Raw genomic sequence first — 23743 nt, forward strand, 5'->3', positions numbered from 1 at the left:
ATTTCATTTATGCATAAAAACACAATCTGTACTCACTTGCTGAGTAGGTTCTCTAAAGAGTCCGTTGCACGTGGTGAAGTTTCCTCCCGCGTCTTCGGCCTGTCACCACTCACTATGACGTTTGTCTGGGGAACAACACTGAGAGCAAAGACTCACTGTTACTATCTTCATAAAACATGAAAATTTCATATCAGTGGTTCTCAACTGGTTGGTTGTGACACAAAAAGTCTGCTCCAATAATAAAAAATAGGGATGCTCAATATACTAGAGATTTAATATTAGAGGCTTATTTTAAAAGTAATAATTGTATATTTAATTGTGCAGCTAATTTTCTCTGTTTTTACATTTAGATTACCTTTACGGTCATCTAACACTCATTTAAAGTTAACCTTAAAAAAACAGAATCATTTAATAACGCTGTTATATGTAATCTTTAGCAAATTTAAAATAAATATCCACGTTTCATACTGTATATTATAATGTTACAATTCCTAAACTCATTTGCAGCATTTAAAATGAATGACTTTAGTTTTTGTGTTGTATTTTTTATTTATTTATTTATACAAAATAGTACAGAATTTTAATATTTAATCAAGTTTTCGCCATAACAAAACAAAACAAAAAAAATTATCAGCTTATCATTTTTGGACAGAATACTAATGTATGTGCATCCCTAATAATAAATAATAAAATAATACATAATAAAATGCACCTAATCATAAAATTGTTAGGAAAGCAAAAATAACTATGCTTGTGTTGCGTTATTTTGGCATTAATTTGTAGCGTTCTCATTTGATGTGAATTATTTTGAACTGTATTCAACTACATGTTTTGATATCAATCCCAAAAAAAGTCCACTACTGAAATTTTTTTCAAATTTGCCATGATGATTATTTTTTGGGGTGGATTAAAAACCTTCCAAAATTCTGTCAATTTTCAAGGAAAGTTTAATATCAATGTTTATTTTATTTTCCACTCCAAGTGTTTTCCTCCGTTTGTTAAATCAATGTCAAGATGTTGCTCTGTGTGAAGAGGTTGAATTAAACACTCTAATGAATGGCGAAACATCTTCAGTAAATGGAAAAAAAAAGTCCAGACACTGCTGTATAAAACATCTGGGCATCATCTAGCGTCCACTTACCAGCGTACTTTGTCGCAAGTCTGAGTGGCTCCAAAAGGGGACCCTGACACCATGGGTACCTGGATCGTTGACTGGTTTTTCCCCAGCACTGTGTCCAGCTTCTCAACTAAACCTCGACAGGTGGCCTCAAGAACCTGCAGCTTAGCCTCCATACTGTCCAGCCGCTGGCAGATAGCCTGACTGATAGATATCAGCATCGACTGGAAGCGTAATGTCAGAGAAATACAGAAGAAGAAAAAAAAGCTGTTTATATTCTGCAGCAGACTGATCATCTCTATTGACAATGTTAAGATGCTACCTTAATAGTTGCTTCTTGACTAATGTCCATCCTTGCTCGTTTCCTCCCTGGTTGATCAGCGTCTTCATTATTCTCCAGGACATCTAGTTTCATCAAAAAAAGCACAGTATAAAACCACAGTAAAAAACACCTACCAGCATGACCCATTACACAGACGTTTTTCTGATTTAGAGGAGGACTCACCTGTTTGGTGTCCCTCATGATTCAAATCCGCCACTGCGATCTGGACTATCTCCACCAAATCCTGCTCTGACATCATTCAAACCTGAATTTCAGAAAGATGTCATTGATAAATGGGGGGCTGCTTGTGTTATATCGATCAGCTAAACCATAAAACCATAAAAAAGTTACCTGAAACAAAATAAACATTAATTAAAATATATAATCAAATGTATATTTTTATTTATTTAATTCATCTAGTTTCCAAAGCAACATTTCTCATTTTCATTTAGTTTACCTTGATGTACTAAAATAACTTGAACTAAAACTGAAATAAACATAAATAAAAAAAATTCAATACTAAAATCTCAATACTAAAATATTTCTGACATCAAGTACTTGGTAATTAATTTTCTAACATTATTTTGGGATGGAATATCAATTTTCAAAGAAACTGTGCATTTTCAAAGATAGTGTTTTTAATATAAATTTATATTTAAACCACCAACAAAAGATGATAAATGATTTTTATATGCAGCATCGCTGTGTCCTTCCAGAACAAACAAACAAAAATGCCAAAATGACACCAGAGTAGACACATAGTAGTTACATATTTCCTTTCACAAAAGAAATGAACTGCAATTCTTTTGAAGAGACACATTTAATTGAAATAATAATTCATAACTTCTAATATAACAATGATTTAACTGAAATAATAAATGAATACAATAAAATAATATTTAATAAATATTTAATACACATTTTAATAATGATAACTGTTAATAATAATAATAATAATAATAATAATAATAAAATGTGATAAATTAGTACCTGGTACACATTATCTATTCCTACTAGTAGCATCTTTAAGAAAGACATTTCATTTTTAAATTGCTCAGGATCCCTACACTTTTTGATCAATGAATTTTTATATATTACTCCAATTATTCATACATTCATACATACATACAAACACACACACACACACATTATATACATATATATATACACAGGTGCTGGTCATATAATTAGAATATCATCAAAAAGTTGATTTATTTCACTAATTCCATTCAAAAAGTGAAACTTGTATATTATATTCATTCATTACACACAGACTGATATATTTCAAATGTTTATTTCTTTTAAAGGTCCCGTTCTTCGTGATCCCATGTTTCAAACTTTAGTTAGTGTGTAATGTTGTTGTTAGAGTATAAATAAAATCTGTAAAATTTTAAAGCTCAAAGTTCAATGCCAAGCGAGATATTTTATTTAACAGATGTCGCCTACATCGAACGGCCAGTTTGGACTACATCCTTCAACTTCCTTCTTTAATGACGTCACTAAAACAGTTTTTTGACTAACCTCCGCCCACAGGAATACACAAGAGTTGCGTTTGTAGAGTGTGTTTGTCGCCATGTCGTCGAAACGCTGTTATTTTCATCCCGCAGTCCAATCACCGGGTCTGATTCCGGCTCAAATTGATAGGGTAAAATTAAAGACATGTTTACAATAACACTGAGCGCGTGCATCTCCACGTTATGGTAAGAGGCGTGACCTTTCCGGGCAAGGAGCGCTAAGCTGCTGTCGAATCACAACACAGGAACCGCTGGCACAATCAGAACTCGTTACGTATTTCTGAAGGAGGGACTTCATAGAACAAGGAAGTCATCAGCCCGTTTTTATGACAGTGGAAACAGCGGTATACAGATAAGTAAATTATGTGAAAAATACTGTTTTTTTTTTACACGCGAAACATGAACACGTTATATTGCACACTATAAACACAATCAAAGCCTCAAAAAACCACGAAAAACGGGACCTTTAATTTTGATGATTATAACTAAGGAAATCCCAAATTCAGTATCTCAGAAAATTAGAATATTGTGAAAAGGTTCAATATTGAAAACACCTGGTGCCACACTTTAATCAGCTAATTAACTCAAAACACCTGCAAAGGCCTTTAAATGGTCTCTCAGTCTAGTTCTGTAGGCTACACAATCATGTGGAAGACTGCTGACTTGACAGTTGTTCAAAAGACGAACATTGACACCTTGCACAAGGAGGGCAAGACACAAAAGCTCATTGCAAAAGAGGCTGGCTGTTCACAGAGCTCTGTGTCCAAGCACATTAATAGAGAGGCTAAGGGAAGGAAAAGATGTGGTAGAAAAAAGTGTACAAGCAATAGGGATAACCGCTCCCTGGAGAGGATTGTGAAACAAAACCCGTTCAAAAATGTGGGGGAGATTCACAAAGAGTGGACTACAGCTGAAGTCAGTGCTTCAAGAACCACTACGCACAGACGTATGCAAGACATGGGTTTCAGCTGTCGCATTCCTTGTGTCAAGCCACTCTTGAACAACAGACAGCGTCAGAAGCGTCTCGCCTGGGCTAAAGACAAAAATGACTGGACTGCTGCTGAGTGGTCCAAAGTTATGTTCTCTGATGAAAGTAAATTTTGCATTTCCTTTGGAAATCAGGGTCCCAGAGTCTGGAGGAAGAGAGGAGAGGCACACAATCCATGTTGCTTGAGGTCCAGTGTAAAGTTTCCACAGTCAGTGATGGTTTGGGGTGCCATGTCATCTGCTGGTGTTGGTCCACTGTGTTTTCTGAGGTCCAAGGTCAAAGCAGTCGTATACCAGGAAGTTTTAGAGCACTTCATGCTTCCTGCTGCTGACCAACTTTATGGAGATGCAGATTTCATTTTCCAACAGGACTTGGCACCTGCACACAGTGCCAAAGCTACCAGTACCTGGTTTAAGGACCATGGTATCCCTGTTCTTAATTGACCAGCAAACTCGCCTGACCTTAACCCCATAGAAAATCTATGGGGTATTGTGAAGAGGAAGATGCGATATGCCAGACCCAACAATGCAGAAGAGCTGAAGGCCACTACCAGAGCAACCTGGGCTCTCATAACACCTGAGCAGTGCCACAGACTGATGGACTCCATGCCACGCCGCATTGCTGCAGTATTTCAGGCAAAAGGAGCCCCAACTAAGTATTGAGTGCTGTACATGCTCATACTTTTCATGTTCATACTTTTCAGTTGGCCAAGATTTCTAAAAATCCTTTCTTTGTATTGGTCTTAAGTAATATTCTAATTTTCTGAGATGCTGAATTTGGGATTCTCCTTAGCTGTCAGTTATAATCATCAAAATGAAAAGAAATAAACATTTGAAATATATCAGTCTGTGTATAATGAATGAATATATTAAACAAGTTTCACTTTTTGAATGGAATTAGTGAAATAAATCAACTTTTTGATGATATTCTAATTATATGACCAGCACCTGTATATATATATATATATATATATATATATATATATATATATATATATATATATATATATATATAATATTATGAATTATATATATAAAATTAACGCAATAATTTAGAATTGCAATATATAATTTACTTAATTTCGAGCAAAACTCTATATAGAGTTTAGAATTAAAGAAATTTAATATAATAGACACTGCCTGGCCAAAAGAAGTGTCGCTGTTTAGATTTAAATAGGCAAATGCTTAAGAGTCTACGACTGGATAATTATTGCAGTGATTATGTTTCTAGCATGTTACATGTTTGGCAACAGTTCTTCTAACCCTAATTGATGGAGTGTGTAGCTTTTCATTTCTTAAACAAACATGTAGGAAGACACATCATGGCCAAATTCCAGGATGACAATGTTGAGATTCATCAGGCTCAAATGGTGAAAGAATGGTTGTGCATGAAGAATGAAGAATCATTTTCACACATGAATTGGCACCTCTGAGTCCAGACCTTAAATTCACTAAAAGTCTTTGGGATGTGCTGGAGTAGACTTTACAGAGTGCTCACCTCTTGCATTGTCAATACAAGATCTTGACCAAAAATGTATGCACCTCTTGATGGAAATAAATGTTGTGATGTTATTTCCAAGGGGTGCATCAATTTTTGAGAAAAAATAAAACCTGTAACTGTACAGTTTGACTTTTTTACCAAATAATTGTCACATAAATACATAACCTAGTTTAGAGTTTTGTTCTTCATTACTTAACATGAACTAACAATGATAAATAGGCAACTTCTAAAGCATTTATTAACCTTAGTTAATATTAATTTCAACATTCCGGTACTTTATTAAAATCAAAAGTTGTATCTGTTAATGTTAATTAATGGACCTGAGCCAACATGAACTATCAATGAACAGTATTTTTTTTTAAAAGATTAATACATACTGAATAAAATGTATTGCTGGTTGTTATTTAATGTTAGTTTATGCATTGACTTTATTGAAGTATTACTAATATAATATTTAATATTTTTGAGATGTGCTGGAGTAGACTTTACAGAGTGCTCACCTCTTACATTGTCAATACAAGATCTTGACCAAAAATGTATGCACCTCTTGATGGAAATAATGTTGTGATGTTATTTCCATGTGGTGCATAAACTACTTTGAAAAGCAAGTACTTTTGAGAAAGTACTTGCCAACTATTAAATCAAAACAGTGACTTGGCCAGGCAGTGTATGTATATGTATATCTTAAAGACCTTTGGTTGTCCAGCAACATGTTTAAAATGAACTTAACGGCTATTCTGAACAGTCACTGCAGTAGTAAAAAAAAATACCATTGTACCATAGTACAGTCATTTAATATTGTGTTAATAATAAAGATGGTATAAGATAGTAATACCATGGCACTTTGACTGAAATTCATGCACCAGGTATTATTTACATGATATTCGTGTCCAAAATACAAGGTAGTACCATGGTACCTTTTTCTAAGCATGGATTGCCACATTTACATGCAATAATATTTACACAATACACCAACTCATGAAGGAATTACCATGGTACCAATACTTGATATTACCATAGTACGTGTCCTAAAATATGTCCATATCGTGGAACTTTTAAGATGTATATGCACGATTCTCAGTTAATATGAAATATGCTGCTGAGATTATAACTATGTTACAAGACATAATTTATGTTTAACTGTTTAAGCAGTGTTTGAACAAATAAAAAATAATGACGCTCCCGGATCATAAGAAAAATAACAAAACACTCTTTGAAAGTCGCAAAGCTTTGAACAATTTAATAGGCCCAGTGCTTTAATCCAGTTAGCACACCGCAGCTAACCTGCTCATGTAGCCTGCTAGCTCGCGCCTGCTAACGATAAGCTCAAAACAACAGCAATGAAACGCATCTAGGCCTCATTTGTGCCCTTCATAGCACGCAAGACACAGTTGACACGAAAACAGCAGGATAACGTGTATTTCTTTAATGCACAACGCCATATTTTGAAGCGCGCGGAGAGCTGGAGGTGTCGCGTGTCAGAATGGTTTATATTACCGTGTGAATGATGAATTCTCGTGTTGTTTGTGAGGATTCCGATAATGGCGTCCTTCCTCGCGAGAGAAAAGCCTGAGCATTGAACGCCGCTCGCTGTTCTCACTGCGCATGCGCTCAGTAGGTGGCAGTGTTGTTCAGCAAAGTACCGTAGCCGTTCTAGGACGAACCAACACAGAACAAATTATTAAGAAATAAAAGTGTTTTAAAGTTTTAAAGTTTATGTTTTCTACCTCTGCTTAAGTATTTGCGCCCAAATTATGTAAATTTTGGTGAGAAAACTATATTATTTGCATGTACCATGACTTTTTGCACATGCACAATAACATCAAACATGTTCATTCATCCATAACAATATAATTCCATAATGTCTTTACTTTCATCCAAAACAAATTTATGCATCCATCCATCTATTCTTAAATATTAATCATCATTGTACATGAATATGGTAATCATTCAGTACTATCAAATTAAAGGGGCTAGAGTACTGACAAATAGTTTCAGAATTACGTTTCCTCAGATCCCTCTAAACTTACATAATAAATATATATTAAATATTATATTATATTAGTAATACTTCAATAAAGTCTAGTCAATGCATAAACTAACATTAACTAACAACCAGCAATACATTTTATACAGTATGTTTTAATCTTCGTTAATCTTTAAAAAATACTGTTCATTGTTAGTTCATGCTGGCTCAGGTCCATTAATTAACATTAACAGATACAACTTTTGATTTTAATAAAGTACCGGAATGTTGAAATTAGTATTAACTAAGATTAATAAATGCTTTAGAAGTTGCCTATTTATCATTGTTAGTTCATGTTAAGTAATGAAGAACAAAACTCTAAACTAGGTTATGTATTTATGTGACAAAATTATTTGGTAAAAAAAAGTCAAACTGTACAGTTACAGGTTTTATTTTTTTCTCAAAAATTGATGCACCCCTTGGAAATAACATCACAACATTTATTTCCATCAAGAGGTGCATACATTTTTGGTCAAGATCTTGTATTGACAATGCAAGAGGTGAGCACTCTGTAAAGTCTACTCCAGCACATCCCAAAGACTTTTAGTGAATTTAAGGTCTGGACTCAGAGGTGCCAATTCATGTGTGAAAATGATTCTTCATGCTCCCCCACAACCATTCTTTCACCATTTGAGCCTGATGAATCTCGACATTGTCATCCTGGAATATGGCCATGATGTGTCTTCCTACATGTTTGTTTAAGAAATGCATAGAAAAACAAAAAGCTCACAGGAAAAAGCATACAATGATTTCAACATAATCAGTTACTGATATTTCATTGATTCTCTCATTTTTGCGTGTTTATAATATCTTTATATGTCAGCCTGTGCAAAAATTATGTCAGCATAATTTGGCCTGTTTCACTGCGTTGGACTCAAACAATGGACTCAAAGTACAACTACAATATGCTTACAAAATCTTCAACAATTATTTTTTATAATAATATTTGAATAAAGGGTGAAGATGTCAATTTTCCTAGGCCAGCCACTACTGTTTATACTAAATAATAAATCACAAGATGAAGGGCTATTAATAAATTATCTTTATTGATGATAAACAATATCATTTGAAGAGCTTTTGGTCAGGATCGGGCTGGACAAAAAGAAATTCTTCCACTGGAACCATTGATCCAGATTTCCAACAACTGTTTCTGCAAGTGTACACCAGAACTGTTCCGAACTCCAGTGAAATGTCTGAGAAGACAAAAACAAGTCAGATCTTACAATACAAACAGTAAAAAGTAACAAGTAAGACGTAATGCACAGTTAGCAATTCATTATCGCAAAATACATCCTAAAAAAGGGTGATCAGTCTTGTATCAGAGGGATAGTTTGAGATAATTGCAGTCAGACTGTACATTGCATTATACTGTATTTCATGACTGCTTACCAAAATAGATCAATAAACAGACATGAAATATTGATTTGAGTTCTAATTCATCTCACATTTTTGTGTAAATAAATTTGCAATCAATTTAATGACAAGGAATTTAAACATTTGGTTTTTAAGAATATATTTTAAAAACATACTTACCTAAATTTGTGCCTGCACTACTGAGTAAACTGACCAATGCAGGCATGAGCTGAAATTCGAAAACTCTCGGGCTGCTGCAGTGACCACAGAATGGCACCATCTGATTAACATTGGAAGGCGGCTCTGTTATAAATAGAGGTGATCCACTCCAACTGTATCTATAAGGTGAGACGTAACACATTTGATTAAAACATGAGTACAAAATTAAACTATTGGGTGTATAATACAATGAATGTTCACGTTTTCTTAAGCAGAAAACACTGGTAGTTTTCCAGTGTTTTTCTATGTAAACATGGACGTTTTTTTGACCGTTGCACTCACACCGTCTTTCACAACGTATGACAGGTTGCCAGGTTTTCCAAAACCAGCCTAATTGCTATTCAAAACCAGCCCAATCACGACCAAAACTAACCCAATCGTGTTCCAGGAGGCACTTTAACCCGCAGACTAAAAAACAACCTGCAGCAACGGTGTAAAATTAGCCTAAATCCATGGGAAAACTGAAATTGTTATTTGAAAAATCATTTTAAAAAAAAGAAAAGAAAAAAAAGCTGTTTGCAGATGTCTGTTTGCGCTGTCTGACAGCCAGCTTTCTGTGCGCATGCTTCGGATGTGTGTGCTCAGAAAACCATATATCAGAAGTTTAGACTGATACGGATAATCAAAAACAAACAGATGTTTTGTGCATTTTTGGCAGAGAAGCACGAGCTGTACAGGCTCCACCCTCTTCTGTAAAGTGGGGCAGAAAGCAGCAGTTCATTTGCATTTAAAAATTGTTTTGGATTTTGATGTTGATATTGCTATTTACCTGTTTCAATGTTTTTATTTGCTTGCTTTTAAGTTAAGGCCATATATGCTTGAATGCTTGAATGATTATGAAATTAAGTAACTGCAATACTTCCTTTGCTTGTTATAGAATAAGATGACTAAGAAACAGTTGTGAAAGTTAGGTTTTTGAGTTTGATGATTGTAACCAACCACAAAGGTTAACAATAAGGATAAAGAGAGCATGTTGCAACCTAAAGAGGAGGTGAGCCAGACAAAGACTTAAGTGAAAATGAGGAAGAATGCTAGAACAGTGGTTATACGCCTTAAGCAGGAAGATTGGATCATAGACATTGATCAATTGATGAGTAATATGAAGTTGGAATGTCCCAAAAATTTGTATAAAAGTCTGAGGAGTAAAAGGCCTCAGATGCTGCCTGCATTAAACGTAGAAGGACATCTGATACCATAACAAGGGGCACTTAACAGCATCTCCAATTTTATTTTGCATTAACTGCTTTGTATTGTAATCAGTAAAAGAGATATTTTATTGTTACGTTTGCCTTCTGTGAGACTTTACTTATAACTACAAACTGAGCCTCGACAAAGAACAACCACAAGGTTCTACGTCATTCCTGAAGGACTTCAACCTGCTGGCGGGTGAGTATCTTATGGTCTTATGATTTGACTTTCCTTAGCCTACCTGAATAATCCTTGGGTTAGATACATGATACATGCACAAAAACAGCTTGTTTTGTCCTTCCACTCAAAAATGGGCATTTACAACATGGTATAATAAATGATCTGTGGGGTATTTTGAGCTGAAATTTCACAGACACGTTCTGGGGACAACTGAGACTTATATTACATCTTGTAAAAAGGGGCACAATAAGTCCCTTTAAACAAACATTTGTACAAATGGCCCCTAATACAATGCTCCAGGGCTCAGGATTAAAAAAATGAAAATGCTCCTTGAATTATTATTACAGTAATGGTTCTAAGTTCATTTAGAATTGGACATGACCAAAAGAATGGCTTGCGGTTCTGTGAAGGAACCGACAGAAATGGTCAGACTGGACTGCTCTGTTTTCAACTCCTCCTCCAACAAATCTTGGTGATTGGTTAAATCCAGACAGGATTTTAAGGCTTTTTTCTGAATCTTTCTGACTGGCTCATTAAAAAGGAACAGTTTGAAAGAGTAATTTATTCATGAATCAGACAAAGCTTTCCTGACTGGGAATTTTAAATTATTGTAGCACATTTGTAATTTTTTGCCCTATGTGCAACCTTTGTTAGTCACAGTGGAGGATTTTTTTTAACTGAACATCAATATAAAAATATTCAATCACCGTAACACTTGTTCAGGACAAAGAGATATTTTCTTCATGAAACTGGTGAACACTTCATCTCCATGCTTGACTGTGGCCTTCTCATATTCCTCCTGAGCTTCCCCACTTGCACAACTAAAAAAAGTATAGAAAATGATTTGTTACATGACTGATAGACAATTTATGTATAGGTTTATATACATTTAGCCATGTAGTGTAACATTCATGACACTTTTATTCAGAGATTTTATGTCGGAGATTCACTGAAAATCCAGTAGACAGTAGACAGTGCAAGACATTACAAGTAACATGCATTATGTAATCAGATTACTTTTGATGTAACAAGTAAAGTAACACATTACTTTACAAACATGCCAAATGTTAAAAATAAAAAGGATTACAATGTAATTACATTGATTTTACTGGGGAAAAAAAAAAAGATTTCAGGGGTTTTGATGGCGAAGATCCTGAGTGTGACGCCCAAATTAGCTAACCAAGAGGGTTAAGAAATGTACAATGCTTTTCACTTCAACAGGACGTCCCACCCTGCAAAAACTCATTTCAGGGAGGTAGCATGCACCCCCACTAATAAAAAGAATAATGTATTATAGCCTACTATATTTTATTTCATTATATTATATATATTATACAATAAATGAGCTCATTTCAAATTTGATGCCTGCTACAGGTCTCAAAAAAGTTGGCACAGGGGCAACAAATAGCTGAAATAGCAAGAAATTTTGCAAAGATTCAGCTGGGAGAACATCTATCTACTAATTAAGTTAATTGATATCAGGTCTGTAACATGATTAGCTATAAAAGGGATGTCTTAGAGAGACATCAGAAGTAAAGATGGGCAGAGGCTATCCAATCTGTGAAAGAGTGCATAAAAAGATTGTGGAAAACAATGTTCCTCAACGTCAAATTGCAAAGGCTTTGCAAATCTCATCATCTACAGTGCATAACATCATCAAAAAATTCAGAGAAACTGGAGAAATCTCTGGGCGTAAGGGACAGGGCCGAAGACCTTTATTGAATGCCCGTGGTCTTCGGGCCTTCAGACAAAACTGCATCACTCATCGGCATGATTGTGTCAATGACATTACTAAATGGGCCCAGGAATACTTCCAGAAACAACTGGCGGTAAACACAATCCGCCGTGCCATCTGCAGATGCCAACTAAAGCTCTATCATGCAAAAAGGAAGCAAGCCATATGTGAACATGGTCCTGAAGTGCCATTGTGTCCTGTCGGCCAAGTTACATTTAAAATGGACTGTTTCAAAGTGGAAAAGTGTTCAACGGTCAGACGAATCCAAATTTGACATTCTTGTTGGAAATCACGGACGCAGTGTCCTCCGGGCTAAAGAGGACGGAGACCTTCCAGCGTGTTATCAGCATTCAGTTCAAAAGCCAGAATCTCTGATGGTATGAGGTTGAATAAGTGCATACGGTATGGGTAGCTTGCATGTTTTGGAAGGCACTATGAATGCTGAAAAGTATATAAAGTTTTTAGAGCAACATAAGGGTCTTTCGCACCAAATAGTTCTAGGAACTTAGTTCTAGGAACTAGCCGCTATGATAGTTCCCCGAGAACTAATTTCTCCCCCGGGCCATGTTCCTGGTTGCATTCGCACTGGAAATAGGAACTGCGAAGCTATCGACAGCGGCGTCTATAAGCACGGCATCTACAAACGCTAAAAAACCATGAATGGAGGATGTGGCGATTGGAGCTGTTTGTTGCGTGTCATTGGTTTCACGATAATGGATAATGGAACGTAAACGTATGGGACTGAAAGAGCAAAAAGTGGGGCTAAGAGACGAAATCTTCTACGATGATACAACCCTGCAGACAACAGGTAAATGCTGTTATCGCTGTTTTCCATGTTTGTGAGGTAAATATGTTTACATGGCTTTTTAAAAAAGCCAGGTGCCGGTGTTTGACATGCGTTTGACCAATCAACGTACACTTACGTCACTGATAGTTCCTATAGAGCTGGTTTAGACCAAGCGGCAACCTCCCCCAGTTTCTCGTGAAGCCAATACGGAAGTAATTTAAACTGCGATTCATCGACTGGCCGCTAGGGACAGGCTGCAAAAGGGAGCAGAATCTCATTGACCATAATGTTTAAAACATGTTTACACTCTGGTTCAAATTGAGTTTTGGTCTATACTGCTAATTTTGCCCTTCATAACAACTCTGAGGGGGGTGAATTTTTTTATAACTCATCCGTTTAAATTATATTAAGCCTTAAAGTTCTGCATAATTAAGGGCGTGGTCACTTGAGTGACAGGTGGATTGGCGCTGCTGTCTGTGAGCCGTCATGTCACCTCAGCAGCTAATTTCAGCCGCTGAATTTGGCATCTCAGTCGTATTTGTGTTTTTTTTTTCTGGATTATTTTATACAATATATGGCTTGCTGCATACTCGAGACAGATGTCAGTCTCTGTACATGTGCTCGCATGCGGAACACACGTTGTTGGATCGTCGTGACATTGGCTAAAAGTTTTGTTCCTGAGATTTACTACAATGACAATACCAGGAGGATATACAACTCCGACAGCACTGCTTGGATATAACTAAAACTGCTGCACTATTTTGAAAAATTATACTTTGGAAACGTGCTCATGAGTTTGAGAGAACATTTGAGAGTTATACAAGTGCAACGGATTGGATTCATCTCGCGATCTCTATTTCATTAAAGGTATGAAGTCCCAGTTGATTTTTTTGTGTTATTTGCACACCCAACCAGGGCCGGGTCTAGGGGGGGCTAGGGGGGGCATTGCCCCCCAGAATTTCCTTGTGCCCCCCCAAAAATGTGCAGCCAACAATAAAAATGAATAAGCCTACATAAACATTAAAAACGTCTTATCTATTGAATAAGGATCGGCCACTTTAATCACAGAAAAAAAAGTGAATATTATGCTTATAATGATATTTAATCTCACAAAAATGGACTTAAAATCCAAAAACATGCGAACTGGGAAGTAACGAACATTAATCAGAAAACACGTCGAAAACAAGTGTACACCTAATCTTCAAGCAAGTAGCCTAAAAAAAATATCACAATGAGGATCACATCTGCATCAGCCGAACATATTTTCTGCATGCTGAGATAGCTGTCAGCGAACATTTCCTCAGTAATTTCGTTAACAATGAATAATTTGAACATTATATCCAGGGGCGGCGCTAGGGGTGGGCTAAGGGGGCTGGAACCCCAAATGTTTTTCCAAAAGCCCTGAATCTTTCAGGTTTGAGGTTTCTGTGCTGCGTGTTTTAAAGAGAAGTGTGCATCCGAAAATACAATGTAGACTGAGACTCTATATCACAAATAAAAAGATGTTTGAGCCCTCTTTCATGACCAGGTACAAGTCAATGCTGTTTCTTTGTTCCATTTGCACTCTGTACATGGGTTGAAGCTCTCAGTTTTGAGCTTCCAAAGTGCACCAGACTGATGCATTTAACCTTAAAATACACAAAAATTTCTTACCGGGGGGGCATGCCCCGGACCCCCCTACATGATGGTATATAATGTACATTTTATGAACTTTAACCAAGAATACTACAAAAAACGCTCCTTTCATGTCAGTAAATTAAAATGTCATTGGACAAATATAGATTTCGGTTAAGCCCCGAATGTTTACAATGTCTGGCTCCGCCCCTTATTATGTCCATAAATAATTCACATGGCCTACATAGCCAGTACAAATTAGGCTATAGCCTATAATTTGTTAGCCACAAGACGATTCTTGATGAATCAAAAAAACAAAAAGGTAGCTATGAATATTAGCCTAGAAAATGCTGCCCTACCAAAATTTGTGATTGCCCCCCCAGTCAAGCAAGCCTAGTACCGGGCCTGCACCCAACACAAATTAATTAGCCTACTGGTGTTAGAGCATCTATAACGTTATCTTAAAAAAACACCGTAGATTGACAGTAAACCTTTAGTACTTTCTAATGATATTTCTTTATTAATATTTTAGATAGTATCTAAGATAGATAGCTAGGGCGGGCGTGGTTTCAGCAACAAGTCGCATGGGCTCCAACTACGTCCCGCCTCTTTGCCCATTTTCAGTTATCCGGGAGTGACGTGCTGTGACGCGAAGCTAAGATGGCCGCGGCCTCATTTGCGCGTCGCCAAAACTGATGTTCAGAAATCTATGGGTGACGTCACGGACACTACGTCCATATTTTTTTACAGTCTATGGTTTAGACCCTACTTTGAAGTAGGAGCTCATTTAGTTCCCCCAAAAGGAGTTCCTAGAACTAAAATCGTTCCTAGTTCCTGCGGTGTGAACACGGTAAAAACCGGGTACTTCAGCCAATAGTTCTAGGAACTATGAAAAGTTTCCTCCAGTGCGAAAGCCCCTATGCTCCCCTCCAGACGACGTTTATTTTAGGGAAGGCCTTGTGTATTTCAACAGGACAATGCAAAACCACATACTGCAGCTATTACAAAAACATGGCTACGTCGTAGAAAAGTCCGGGTGGTAAACATGCCCCCGTCCCAACTATTTTAAGACCTGTAGCAGGCATCAAATTTGAAATGAGCTCATTTTGTGCATAAAATTGTAAAATTTCTCCATTTAAACAAATGGTATGTTATCTATGTTCTATTGTGAATAAAATATTGGCTCGTGATTTGAAAATCTTTTAGTTTTCATTTTATTCTAATTTAAAAAAACGTCCCAACTTTTCTGGATTTCAGGTTGTAACTTTCCCCAACACAGATTGTAGAATCAATCCTCACCTTTGAGTCTCTCCAACAATCACTCCTTCCCTTTCCTCATACTCTCTAAGCAGTTTGTTTTCATGATCCGTATCATGAAATCCATCCAAGTCTGTTTCCTCCATAACACTTATGTAGAATGACTGGAAAATGGGCACATCGGTGGGTTGGATGGTACTTTGCTGATCCACACCTCCATCAATGCACAGGTCCTGAAATTTGCTGCTGACATCAGTTCCTTCACAAACACCGTCATTTGGCAGTTGTACACCACTTTCAGCCACATTCGCTTGCTCTTCATCGTCCATCCCCCAATCATCAGCTTCATCACACCAGTCTGTTCTGGACATTGCAGATTCTGTACATGTTGTGGTTTTGTTGTCTTGGTTTCCTTTGATGTCATCATCCAAGCACTGAGAGCGCAGGACGATCCAACTAGGTATAAACAGAGGCGACATGTTCAGAATATCAGAAAATAAAATGTTTCATGGAATAGTAATAGAAACAGAACACATTAGATATGAAAATGGCCTAATCTAAAATGACAAGACGTTACCTTTCGGATTTGCCACAGCACTGTGGATTGGTGCAGGCAAATACATTGATGGTTCTGTGGTACGGAGACGCCGCAAGGGGGCAGTAGACTTGCACAACATGAGACAGGCCTCTTTGACACAGACGGCATATGGGATACTGGAGAGTGATTATTGGAAGCAGGTCCTATTAAAATTAAAATTCAATGAATATAAATATGAATAAAAAAAATAAATAAATAAAAAATAATAAATATATATATATATATATATATATAAAATGAATAACTATGCACTATTATGATAAATGCGCAATCTGCAATACAATATCTGCAAAAACTAATGCTTTTCTTTTTTTTTATTGCCAGGCATTATATCCACAAAAATAGAATAGCGCATGTTTTGTAATTTGCGTTTTGCAATACTGACAACACATATATTGATGTTATATATTATATTAATACTCTCTGAGAAATGCTATAAAACTTTTTTTTTATTCCATTTTAATTTTTTGCCAGTCTACGTGCTTCTCTGAACATGTGGTGACTTGGCTCAAAAAAAAAAAAAAAAAAAAAAAAAATAGAATCAGCTGTATCGCGTATTCGCTCCCATTTATTAATCTGCATATTGGAATATATCGGTTTCGAAGTCAAACGAACTCGAAGTTCAAAAGAACCGAGCCAGCCAGGAGTCGAACCTAGAATCTTCTGATCCGTAGTCAGACGCGTTATCCATTGCGCCACTGGCCCGATACAAGACATAATGGCACATACGGGAACTCTCAGTCAGTATACCGATGATCTGATTCAACACACGATTAAAATTATTTTATGACAGCTGTATGAGAAATTTTAAATTACGTCGTTGTAAAACAAATTTCGAATACCTCAAAGTCATTTGTAATAACCGAGATTTATCTTACATGTGCGAGTTAGTAGCCCCACAGTTAGCTATCTGGCTAACGATAGCCTGCCTAATTTTAAGCACTTTAAAAAGCTACCATTTCAATGTTTACTTAAACAAGTAAAGAAACCTGATTTAAAGATATTAATATGTCAAAGATATTGTCTGTCTACATGAGGAATTTTATTAACTTCGAGATAATTACGTAGCTGTCAAGCAGAGTCTTTAGCCTTTAGCATGATACAATCCTTTAGCTAGTAACGTTATATGTACAAATTACGTTTCTTTTACCGGTCTATCTCCGATTTTGTTTGTGCAATAAGATGTGTTTATCTTCTTGTCAATAGCTCCATCACATATTCCTACGAGGACTGTCTCGTGTATCGATGTTGCCATGATTATTGAGCAGAAATCCTCAGTCCATGTGCTTCTCTGAACATGTGGAGACTAAAGTTGACACTCGGTGCCTTTTACTGAATCGTTTTGATATTAACAACATTAAAACGTGTTTTTATCAAATCGATAATGGGTTATAATTGATATTCAATCAAAAAGTATCTGTTAAATATAAATTCTTTTTTTAAGCAATATTGGTCTATGTCTGTAAGATTGAAGATTTAAATGATTGCAAACAGTTGGTTCCGCTAAATAAACTACATATATTGTTTTTACTAGTACATATGACTTAATGTAATTTATATATTAAGTATGACTGTTGATGTTTGTAAATTGCTAATTTTGAGTTAGTGTACTTCGATTATTAGTTTTATATCGGGCCAGTGGCGCAATGGATAACGCGTCTGACTACGGATCAGAAGATTCTAGGTTCGACTCCTGGCTGGCTCGGTTCTTTTGAACTTCGATTTTCGAACCTACATTTTGCGGGCGCTAATAGAGTCAAGCATGGATGCTCGCATAAGTGCGTAGGAAAAATATACACATTAGTTCAATATCATTTAAAAAATAAGTCTTTACAACTCATGCGAACTGCTTCTTTGGCTGAATACGTTTCGCTTCTTGTTATCTTCAAGAAAAAAGCATACAGGCCAACAAAAATCATTTGCTAAACTGACACTGCTGAACTACGCTGAAAAAAGAGGTAAAAGGTGACCTAAACCGAGTTTTTAACCTAAGCCATATGGCATTTAAGCGTATAAAAGAGTACAAGTCGACTGCCCTCTCGCGGCATCTCCTCACAATAGATTCTAACCAGAAAGTTAAAAGTAATGTCTGTAAAATACATCTTTTTCATAGAATAACTCTCCTGCTGGAATGAGCTGCACTATTGACGCCTGAATAACGTGATTAAAACATATTAATATGGGAAACGTATTGTAAAACACCGATATTTCCTTTGATTTAGTTCAGGTAAATACGTAGGATAGTTGCATGGACATGCCGCGAGAGGGCAGTGCGGTTCACTGCGTTGCACAACATGAGAGTTATTTCTTATTTTTACAAGTTTGTAAAAATGTTTTGTGTTTGGCTGAGCTCGGAGTGTAAACTTTGGATATTTGCAATTAATTACCGAAAACTGGTTCTGTAAAGAATGCGAATTTAAAAAAAAAAAGGATTTCGGAGGATTTTGGATCATTTTAGTTACACTTTAGCTCTTGCTCTTTAACTCTATAGGCTACTCTTGGTGCTGGATGTTAAATCATATGTTTGTCTGTTTTTTTTCTAAAAGCTTTGACGTTTTTATTTTTGGAAGATAAACAAAACAGTGGCGTATTCGACAAAATGTATTCAAATGAAGATGAATCATTTCAGTCTAGTTCTAAAGATAGTTTTTATGACATGCTGCAGTGACTCAGATTAATCTGAATTTTCACATACAGTTTATGTGCCCCCTGTTCACTAAACTGTTTGTTGGAAAAACCTGTTTAAAAACGGCGCAAACGAACTCGAGAATCGAAGTTCAAAAGAACCGAGCCAGCCAGGAGTCGAACCTAGAATCTTCTGATCCGTAGTCAGACGCGTTATCCATTGCGCCACTGGCCCGATATGTGAACTAATTTTACACACAGAACTCCGAGTAAATTATTTCTTTATAACTCTGCAAGGTAGGGTTGTCAAAATGGCTGAAAAACTAAATTAAAATTCATAATTTCAGTTAGGGGAAAAAAGCTTTTGGCTTGTCTCCTGAAGGCCACAAGAGGACGCAATGAGCAAAATATTAATGCACCGCATTAAATGTTTATTCAAAGCAATGAAACAACATGACTGTCAGTAAAAAAAAAAGTATGAAGTTTAAACTAACGTTCATAGATCAAATATAATTTCGTAAATTGCATAAACAATGGTATCGCGAGTGCAACGGTCAAGATCTCAGTCTAGCGCTGTTTACATAGACAACAATGGAAAAGCAGCGCAGAAAACGCATTCTGTGTGTGTGAACCTGGTGTGAGAGGCTTGGTTACGGTTTTGACGTAACCAAAATCTTCTCAGCATTGAGCTTCTATATTTCTGCAATGTTTCTGCTATAAAGATCAGTGGGGTCAACTGGATAATCTAACAAAAACATTAGACGCAACGACGACATCATCGCATCTTGTGCGCCACACGCACACCTAAAATTCGAGTGCGTCGTTTTTGCATTCGAATATGGATTTTTATTTGAAATTCGATGAATATTCGAAACTCGAATTTTAATTTGACAGCCCTACTGCAAGGTATTCAAATGTGAAAAGTTTTAAAACTATGTTCATTATGTACCTGAACCGCGACAAGTGAAGCTAATCATCACTAAGTTTTAAAGCAATATATCACATTAAAAGAACTAACATTGTTCTGTTTGTAGGTTGAAAGACACATCCATATATCATATGTGATCTGTAGGTAGGTCCATGTAAGGTAATTCAAATCCTCATCACTTTGTCATTATGAATGTGCACTAGGGTAAAGGGAGTCTCTACAAAGTTCAGTGTGTTGCCAGATTGAAAGAAAACACACCAATAAATAATTGTGCGACTACACAAGCTTACCTAATATGATCTCCTTTACTGTTTGTCAGTGCTTGGCACAGATCAGTGGTTCTCAACCTTTTTGACTCTAAGGGGCCCCTTTACCCATTGTTAAAGTCACCATGAAATCAAAATCGAAAAGACTATAAGGCCTTTGCACACTGAGTCCGAAATTTTCGCATGCGTTTTTTCGTATTCGCAATCCTAAAAATTCGTCACGCACAGAGACCTTGCACACTGAGTCCGATGCGTAAAAATTAATGCGTTGCGAAAAAATCGCAAAACAAATCGCAAAACAATACAAAATGAAGTCTTCAAGCAGTGAGCACGATTGTCGTCTCTCTTCTTAAAAAGAGAAAAAGAAAGAGGAAATATTGGGTCCATTCAATCCCGAGATTGCATTGAGAGAAAGGAGAATTCACCTCATCAAGGAGCTGCGGGATTATCCGAGCGTTTCAAAGTTTACTTCAGGATGTCAGTGGCTCTGTTTGATGCTTTACTACTGGCACAATCTGTCTTTATATTCGGTCTCTTTGTATTCCTCACGTTGTTTGTCATTCAGTGCTGCTGTTTTGTGCTGTAGACGACGTGGATCAACTTGTCAGATGGCATTCTGGATTTTTGCGTTCGCGTACGGTGGCTCTGAATTGTCAAAACGTCTCTCAAAATGCGTGCCACGGATGCGAAAAACGCAGAAAATCCGAATATTTTTTTGACGGACGAAAGTTTCGGAGGCAGTGTGCAAACGCGATTGACATAACGTGAGGTCGAATTTATTTTTTAACGTGCGAAAGTTTCGCATGCGAATTTCGGACTCAGTGTGCAATGACCTATCTCTTTTAATGGAATTTTGTAGTAGGCTATTTATTATAAATTATTTATCCGTGCATATCGTTCAAAATAACTTCCCCTCCCGCTCTGGTGATGTTTCTTTTGGCTTGAGGGGGACAACCTGTCACTTGCATGAGAGTGACCAATAGCAAACTACAACCATCCGATCAATCCCTGAAGGACAAAATCAAGCCCCCCCCCCCCCCCCCCCCCCCCCCTGTTCAAAAAGCTGTTTCACCCGGATATATGTCACAATAGGGAAGAAATGACTATTGCACCTTCTGTTTCTGCTTACAATAGTTGTTTTAAGTCATCTTGGGGCCACGTTGGAAGTTTGCTGATGTCCCCATACACTCAAAAAAAGAACTCTTTGAACGAACATAAAAAAAAATCATGGAAAGGATTTCCACATGATTAAGTTGCTTTATTTCAGCATTATGCAATTCTGTTATTCCAATTTAATGTACTTACGTTGGGTCAACACAACCAACTTAGTTTTTATTAATATTAAAGGTTTATTTTTTACTCTATGCAAAATCCTTTAGTTGTGACAAAACAAGCTGACTAAGGAAGAATCTATGTAAAATAGTTATGTCCAACTTACTCAATCATGCCAACATATTCAATCATGGACAGTGGTTCCACATGATTGAGACAAGTAAAATCCAATAGAATCAAACATGTTAAATTAACTAGAATCAATTGTGTTCATTTAAAATAAATAATAAATAAATAAAAAGCAATAAATAAAAAATATATTGTTTTCATATACATTGATTTTGACAATTAATTCTTCTTGTTTATTTTTTGATTTACATAACTTTTGTGATGTTCTGTGTTAGAAATCTAGATGTGATACTGGATTCATCCTAAATTGCCTTAACCAAAAACATTGCCTAAAATTGATCATAAGTCCATTGGTGGCAATGGTTTTACAATCAACATAGATTCACAATGCTTTTGGGAAATGCAACCCAGAGCACTAGCACAGTGATTACTTTCTTATTAAAGTAATTTGAAAGTTTGTTAGCATGTCCTCAACCCAAGCACAAGTGCAACACTTCACCACAATTGTAACCCTAAAACTATTAATTAACAGAAACTTTTAAATACCAACATAATAGAACAGTAAACATTAAAAAGTCTTTCCATTTTCTCATCTTCCTAAAAACTGCTTAAAATAACACTTTATTTCAACATTTACACTCTTAGTTCAGCCCCTTTGCAAAGCATGATGGGAAGTGAAAATCCTGTTTGATTGAGTCCTGGTTGGGTTTACTTGATTGAAACATGTTATTCCAATATGAAAACATCAAGTTAAGTCAAAGAGTAATCGTTTCAAGTCAATTTAACATGAATCAATCGCATTTAAACCAGAACCCTGATACAATGGTGTTGAATCAAAATAAGTTGTTTAAATAAAGTGAACAGCATCAAAAAATCATTTTTTTCAGTGTATGGGCCCTGGGTCACCTGGTTGACAACAACTGGCATAGATAAGATTGATGCATTTATAAGATAGATGAATTATAAGATTTCACATTTATGAATAACATAAATTCACGCCCGAACCCAAATACTCGTGAAAATAGTGACCCTCAAAGTACTGAAGATCACAGAATTACATTAAATTTACATTTTTAGGAACAGTGTTTAGTTTATTGCATTTGGCCTCCCTTGAAATCGCGGCTTTGATGAATCTGGCAACCTCAGTTCTCATTGCAAAGTTCAAAGTGTGGCCAGATTACGCAATTGTGTAAATAACCGTGCAGAGCTCTTGTCAACGCTCATTCTGCTGCAGGACTGTATATGGCATGACGATGAGGGAGTCTGTCGTGCTTTCACTCTGCATGCTGGTCGCACTGACTTTCCAAAACACAGTGAAAGCAGAGGATGGTAAGTCAGATTAATGTGTAATAACGAGTGTGTTTACTTGCACAACAGTAGGCCTACGCTAACTGTCAAAAACAGCTTTATTGTCAAGGTAAAAAAAAAAAAAAAAGGCATTTACACAAGCTTTGAAGCAATCGTGTTTTAATGCGTTTAACGTCAAAAAGTAATCAGACATGCACGCGCACACTGACTACACCGTCAGAACGCATGCAAATAAGTTTACTAATTAATGGGGTATTGGGTGAAAGTGGAAGTAGGTGTGTCGATAGGGTTTTGCTTTAAAAACTTTGTTAAAGGCGTGTATATGATACATAGTTTCAGATGGAGTAGGTCCCTATGCTATAGCACGCAGAGCATATATAAATCAAATAAATATAAATGAAATGACAAAAATAATCAATATAAAGATGTATAAAATAGTTTCAGAGGAAGTATAGCACATGAAAATTTAATTAAAATAAAATAATAAATACAAATTATAAAATAATTAAAGCCTATAAAATAGTTTCAGATAAAGTATAGCAGATGTAGCATATTCAAATTAAAATATAATGTATGAAATGCATATAAAATAAATACAAATGATAAAATAATTAGTATAAAAAATAAAATACTTTCAGCGGGGGGTATAGCATATGTAAATTAAATTAAAATAAATAAAACAATATAAAATTATAAAATAGTACAAAATGTATAAAATATTTTAATTAAGCATGTGAATTGTCATAAAATTTAAATATTCAAAGTCTTTGAAATTTTCAGGACAACCAACTGTTACTTTTTTGTATTTCTATGCTAT

General features: G+C 36.0%; 3 protein-coding genes and 3 non-coding genes across 10 annotated transcripts in view; 2 read left to right on the top strand and 4 right to left on the bottom strand.

The window, feature by feature from the left end:
* Positions 1-7083, bottom strand: part of LOC125247159 (BTG3 associated nuclear protein) — a 53326-nt gene extending 46243 nt beyond the window's left edge. For both annotated transcript variants that reach the window (XM_048158378.1, XM_048158377.1), the window contains exons 1-5: positions 6939-7083; positions 1623-1704; positions 1440-1522; positions 1142-1341; positions 37-138 (exon numbers count right to left, since the gene is read on the bottom strand). In XM_048158378.1, coding sequence (XP_048014335.1) covers positions 37-138; positions 1142-1341; positions 1440-1522; positions 1623-1698 — 461 coding nt within the window. In that variant the 5' untranslated portion in view covers positions 1699-1704; positions 6939-7083. The remainder of the gene's footprint in view (positions 1-36; positions 139-1141; positions 1342-1439; positions 1523-1622; positions 1705-6938) is intronic.
* Positions 7084-8491: 1408 nt separating this feature from the next.
* On the bottom strand, positions 8492-17704 carry pdcd2l (programmed cell death 2-like). The gene is made up of 6 exons (XM_048158765.1): positions 17549-17704; positions 16378-16541; positions 15843-16256; positions 11115-11228; positions 9001-9158; positions 8492-8660 (listed from the first exon to the last, which is right to left on the bottom strand). The coding sequence occupies exons 1-6, from the start codon at positions 17651-17653 to the stop codon at positions 8530-8532; spliced, it is 1086 nt and encodes a 361-aa protein (XP_048014722.1). The 5' UTR covers positions 17654-17704; the 3' UTR covers positions 8492-8529.
* The window catches only part of ces2b (carboxylesterase 2b), a 42596-nt gene continuing 29038 nt past the window's right edge, over positions 10186-23743 (top strand). The window contains exons 1-3 of one of the 4 annotated variants that reach the window (XM_048158760.1): positions 10186-10425; positions 20058-20110; positions 22853-22947. In XM_048158760.1, the coding sequence (XP_048014717.1) occupies positions 22866-22947 (82 nt within the window). In that variant the 5' untranslated portion in view covers positions 10186-10425; positions 20058-20110; positions 22853-22865. The remainder of the gene's footprint in view (positions 10426-20057; positions 20111-22852; positions 22948-23743) is intronic. The other 3 variants (XM_048158758.1, XM_048158757.1, XM_048158761.1) reach the window with 3 other exon arrangements.
* On the bottom strand, positions 17031-17103 carry trnar-acg. The gene has a single exon. It is a non-coding gene; the product is annotated as a tRNA-Arg (tRNA).
* On the top strand, positions 18031-18103 carry trnar-acg. The gene has a single exon. It is a non-coding gene; the product is annotated as a tRNA-Arg (tRNA).
* Positions 19186-19258, bottom strand: trnar-acg. Its single transcript has one exon. It is a non-coding gene; the product is annotated as a tRNA-Arg (tRNA).

Source organism: Megalobrama amblycephala, linkage group LG15 (assembly GCF_018812025.1).
Source record: "Megalobrama amblycephala isolate DHTTF-2021 linkage group LG15, ASM1881202v1, whole genome shotgun sequence".
Taxonomy (NCBI): domain Eukaryota; kingdom Metazoa; phylum Chordata; class Actinopteri; order Cypriniformes; family Xenocyprididae; genus Megalobrama; species Megalobrama amblycephala.